We start from the raw sequence: 6,069 nt of genomic DNA, 5'->3' as shown, positions 1-6,069 counted from the left end.
CAATGTACTTGATGTGAACAATGACGGTTGTAATGTATTAATTCATGGTGATGTCTATGTTATGGTTCATGTATATTCATTGTGATGATATTTCAATTTAAGTCACACGAGCCCTCGGGCGTTTCCGCCGTCTGGTTCGGGGGTGTGACAATAATCGGGTCAAGTACATACCAAAATAGTTATGGGCTTAGACACCTAATCCAACAAGTCCTTCACAGGAAAACCAAATTCGTCAACAGAACATTTATTGTCAAGATTGAATTTTCGAACATAAATAAGATTTTTAATAATTTGAGGTGTAATCAGGAATTTTTAAGAGTTAGAGGATAAAAATGATGTTGATAAATATAATAGTTGCCGAAATGGGTAACCGGAATGGGAGATCCATCACCAACTATGACTGAAAAATTGTTACAATTATTTTTAATGGAATTGAGTATACCTGAGTCGGCATGAAGATGAGCAGTCGCCCCGGTATCCATGTACCAATCTGTCGTTCCAAGGTTCTGAAGGTCCGTAGTAGTGAAAGCTTGAGGTAGTGTTCTGGGCTGATCCGCAAAATCCGGGGCCTCCTGCCAGTTAAAAGGCTGAAGTGGTTGTGGTCCAGCAAGAAAAGCTTGTTGGGTTGTGTGTTGATTGGCCCACAGTGGCTGCTATCTTGATTGGGTTTGTGAAGGATTAGGACAGCGAGCAATCTGATTAGGCGAGGGAAAGAGCCCAGATTGTTGGTCGGCTGGGATGAAAACCCAGCGTCCGTTAGGATTAGAAGTTACCGACGGAAACAAGACCGCGCCTCCATTTTTTCGGTGGCCATGTCTTCCTTTACCACCATTTCTTCTCTTGCCACCACCCCTATTTCGACCTCCACCACGATATTGCCTCGGAAGTTGCTAGAATTAGAAGATTGGGTTTGATGATTTGTGTTTAAAATGTGGTGAGATGATAAAGAATTTGTATGAGAGGCTTGAGGAATACGATTTTGTTGGTTTTGAAGAGTTTGTTCTTCAACGGAGATCATAGATCGCATCTCAAGGAGTGTAGGGAATGGATTTTTGTGACGAATCGTAGTGGCGATGTGATCGAATTTTGATGACAAACCATTAAGAGCATATGTAACGAGGGTACGTTCGGGAACTTTGGAACCGATTTTGGCTAAGAGATCAGAGATGGTTTTGATGCGTGTGTAGTATTCCATGATAGTAAAGTCACCTATAACAATGTTTCTGAGTTGATTCTCGAGTTCTATTGTGTTTGCTTCTTTGTTGTCACGAAAAACGTCTTCAATGGCTTTCGACAATTGAGCTAGTGTTGCATCAGGTATTAATATGGTTTGGATGAGAGGTTGAGAGAGAGTGCCAAATAGCCATTTTTTCACGATTGAATCAGCAGTACACCAGTGTTGATCGGTTGGTTTATGGTTGGTGCCATCGAGGTGCCCGAAAACTTTATATGCAATATAATGATTCTTGAAAAACTCACACCATGCATCGTAGTTTAGTCTATCAAGATCAAGGATCAAAGGAACATATGACTTGATGTTGGTGATTCCATACATCTTATAATGGTGAGAAGCCATTGTATTGACTTAAAAGGAGAAGAAAAATAGGCAAGATAGGTGGGAATGTCGACTGGAATATGTCGACAGAAAGTCAGAAGGGGTCGAGAGGAAAAGAAGACGGCTAGGGTTGTTTAATGGCCTGATACCATCTTAATCATTTTTTTCCCGTGACATACAATATTGCATTCCACCAATATATAATACAAAATATGGTAAGGGCTATGATTGTGGGCAAAATATAGAAGGGCCACACAAATACCAAAAATACAAATATAATTTACAATGCACAAATAATTATACAGCTAACAGAAATTTTGACAAATCTTAAAACCGATCTCCCATCACGTCGAATTGATAATTTCGCCAAACACCTTTGATAGTAAACATATCCATTCTAATCAACCGAGCTTCTTGTAATCCCAAACAGTTAATCGTGTGCCCCGAACAAAATTTCATAGTCAATCGTATTTTCAATTTGTTTCCCAACCCATACGTGTTTAAGGACATTATATTAATTTATCTACCATTTCCACACCAATTTTATTTATTAAATTTGTAAGATTCAAGGTACTTCCATTCATATCATATCCCAAAACTCCTACTACATCTATAAACTGCGCCAAGTAATTAATTATCATCACCTCATTCACTTTTTTCTTATTACTTTTATTCACTTTTAACTTACCTATATTCGTGTAACTCGATATGGTTGAAAATGAAGAGGCTTGGTAACCTCCAACAGCCCTTTCTCAAATCATAATAGTTGTAGAAGGGCTCTCTGTTGAATATCAGATGATATAGACACGCAATAAAACCGACTAATAATTCTAAGAACTATATGTCGATTAGTTGTGAATAATAAATCCAATAATTATTAATAGTTACCAAGTTTCGTCCAGAAACCAATTTGCGATCAGATCTAAGTATAAGAAAGATAGAAGCAGAGTGCCCCATATCGGAAGAAATTAAATGAAATAACAGTAAAGTAAAACCAACCTCGTAGTTGCAGATGTCTGTTAAAAATATAAAATAAATGTTACAAACTTAACATTCTTGGTTTTCCATGGTTTAAAGGTAAAGTATTTATTAATTATTTTGTTTATGATTTCGACTTTGGGTTATTTGTGTCAATTACAAAAAAGTTGTGGGGCTGCGCCTCACATCTGTTGGTTATTGTTAGGTTTAACACGCGAGTTGCATGGCTCTGTTTACACGGGGTACTTAATTCTTGTTGATGACTCATTTCACTCATTTAGTCAAAATATCTCACACACATACTGAGTGTTATCTCTCGTTCTCTCCTTTTTATTGTTAGGGTTACTCCATTATTAGAGTTACTTGTTGGAAAATAACCCATTAGTGTGGCCTTAGGACTATTTTGTAATGCTAATTACATGTTAGGTACAATTGTATTTTGTACCATAATGTTTGCCATAGTGACATATCAGGTCCCTATACATTAAACTGTGTAGTATTGTCACACCCTGAAACCGCTGGCGGAAACGTTCCGGGGCGGAGGACGTCATGCGTAGTATCACAACAGTTGTATCATAGTAAGCGAAGTAAACACAACCATTACATTATAATACGAATTTTTACATCGTTCAAAAACATGATTTATACATAACAGTATATAGCAAAAGTAAAAGACGTGACTTCAGAATGTTCCGTCTTCTCCAAAAATGAGCGTAAGTATCTGTCTATTGATGCCCTGAGAATACAAGCAGTTTTAAAAATATCAGCATAAAGCTGGTGAGTCCATAAGCGTTTAATTCTGGTGAAAGAAATGTTTCTTTGAATTCTTTGAAAAGTTGTTTCCCAAGAAAATCCTATATTTTTTTTATGAAAGAGGTTTGATTATCCATTAATTATACGATGAACAGCCTGTTTATGAAAAGTTAAGTTATCCCAGGAAAATCCTATATTTTCCTTAAAAGTTGATAGTTGATGTTCGATTCTGATACGAGGTGTACAAGTATCTACCATACTTGTATCGATAGACATAGTTTCCTTGAAAAGCCCTGGTTACTCGCTGTGAGATGTATTAGCCTTATTACATAAATAAAACTAATAAAATAGGTGGTGAACTAGATCCTAAGGGTGTTACAGATGCCCTATAGTAATCAAATCGGATATTACTTTGAGGTTAGTTCACTCGTTTCATTATTACAAAAGTAAATTCTCGTTACCTAAGTTGTGAGTGCCATAACCGTACTTAGACTGGATAAGGCACGAAACGGGGGCCAGTATCTTTTATGACTTTGTCACCCCTGAACCTAACGGTTCCGCTGTAGCTAGCAGCGAGGGTGCGGGATAGTCAGTCCCATATAGATCTATACACAATAGTCACGCTCTCCCTCCAAGAGATTCTGGTTATAAGTCGTAGTCCTCTACTCACGAATCCGAGGGAGTGTTACCGAGGACAAGTCTTAAACTTAGCCTAACAAATTTACAAGTAACAATATCGAAAATCCTTTTTATGATTTGCATGAATCCTTTATAAGATAATACATATTATACATGATTCACAAGTATCTTGCTTTAGATTTGAAGACTATTTCTACGAGTTGATTTCTTAATCGATTGGTAAAACGGTTTTCTGAGTTAAAAGCATACAGAACATAAAGCATTCTATGCAATATAAGATAATTTGAGCACAAGTTTCCTTGTACTTTTGCTTGTATTCCCCCCCCCCCCCTTAAAACATGAAAAACTCGGAAAAAGCGTAGGGGTATGAACTCACAGTTTATCGTAGGATCCAAAAGCACAATTTGTTACGAGTGTTGAACATCAACCGATGTTTCGTACGCAAGTGGATCCTATTAACATATGATAACACATATGTGTGTTAGAATTTGGGTGTTTCATGAATATACATGACGGGAAACCATCCTAAAGACTTGGAAACGCTTGTCGGGACCCTATATGATCGAATAAAGGAGGTGTACGGCCATTTGAGTGGGTGTGCGGCCAGGGTGTGCGGCCAGGATGTGTGTGCGGTTGCAAACAGGAGTGCGCGGCCATACAGAGGGTGTGTGCGGCCGGACACAGGAGTGTGCGGCCGTACACTCCTCATTTGTGTCCGAAATGTCCATTTTGAGGTGTTCTTGAGGTGTTCTTGTGCTAATACCAAGTCCTACTAGTATATGGAGGCCAAACTCTTCACTTTGGAGAGTCTTTAAGGTGTGTGCGGCCACCTTATGAAGGTGTGCGGACGTACACCTTCAAAGGATGAAGAACACGAAGAACACAATGAGTTTTAGGCTTAGATTCAGGTGTCTTAACAAGATAACAAGTTGAATGATGAAGTGGTTCACATTTTTGAGGCCTTTAGAGTGTTCTTGGGTGAAGTTCTTAGAGAGAGAAAGTAGTAGAGTGCAGCCAAAGGAAAGGAATGAGTGAAGGGGTTCCCCTATATATATATATATATATATATATATATATATATATATATATATATATATATATATATATATATATATATATATATATATATATATATATATATATATATATATATATATATATATATATATATATATATATATATATAAGGGTGAGTGCGGCTGGAGGGTGGGTGTGCGGCCGCACACCCGTGTGTGCGGCCGTACACACCTCTCATGAGGGTGTATGGCCCGATTTTGCTTCTAACGACATGTTGACTCATTCCTAGTCTCATTCCTAACTGTACTCAAGCTTAGAACACTTAAACTAACTCTTAAACGGCGTTAAAAGGTAACGAAATCGAGTTTAATATTGATATAAAGATCGATTGTACAGGATAAAAGTTTCAGGTTGTCACATCATCCCCCTGTTAGAGGGAATTTCGTCCCGAAATTCGAATATAGAATACAAATCATGGATTAGAAAAGAGATGCAGATACTTCTGTTTCATCTGATCTTCGCGTTCCCAAGTGAATTCAAGTCCCCGCTTGGCATTCCAGCGAACCTTTACTAACGGGATGCGAATTTGTTTCGTTCGTTTGATCTCCCTATCCATGATTTCGATTGGTTCTTCCACAATGTTTAGATTCTCGTTGATTTCAATCTCATCGAGAGGGATAGCAAGAGTCTCGTCGGATAAGCACTTCTTCAGGTTCGAGACGTGGAAGACGGGATGAATGTTACTAAGCTCTTGAGGTAATCGGAGTTTGTTGGCAACAGGACCGATCTTGGCGAGGATCTCGAACGGTCCTATGTACCTCGGGTTTAGCTTTCCACGCTTTCCGAAGCGTATCATGCCTTTCCAGGGTGAGACTTTTAGTACGACACGGTCTCCAACCTGGAACTCCAAGGGTTTTCGTCGTTTATTGGCGTAGCTCTTTTCTCTATCACGAGAGGCCTTAAGTCGTTCTCGGATTTGTACGATCTTTTCTGTGGTTTCGCGGATGATTTCTGGACCAGTGAGAGTATTGTCAGGGGCTTGCCCCTTGGCTAGCTGTGTGTCGCCCACCTCAGCCCAGCACAGAGGGGATCTGCACTTGCGGCCATAGAGAGCTTCGAAAGGCGCA

The 6,069-nt window shown here is 38.9% G+C and overlaps 1 protein-coding gene across 1 annotated transcript; it reads right to left on the bottom strand.

Moving 5' to 3' along the window:
- Positions 1-769: 769 nt before the first annotated feature.
- LOC145119777 (uncharacterized) lies at positions 770-1,576 on the bottom strand. Its single transcript, XM_079055508.1, has one exon. The coding sequence runs from the start codon at positions 1,574-1,576 to the stop codon at positions 770-772; it is 807 nt and encodes a 268-aa protein (XP_078911634.1).
- Between the last annotated feature and the right edge of the window lie 4,493 nt (positions 1,577-6,069).

This window comes from Lactuca virosa, chromosome 6, assembly GCF_052849685.1.
Source record: "Lactuca virosa cultivar CGN04683 chromosome 6, Lactuca_virosa_CGN04683_v6, whole genome shotgun sequence".
Taxonomy (NCBI): domain Eukaryota; kingdom Viridiplantae; phylum Streptophyta; class Magnoliopsida; order Asterales; family Asteraceae; genus Lactuca; species Lactuca virosa.
Note: the sequence above shows the minus strand (reverse complement) of the source record. Positions and strands in the feature narration are given on the sequence as shown.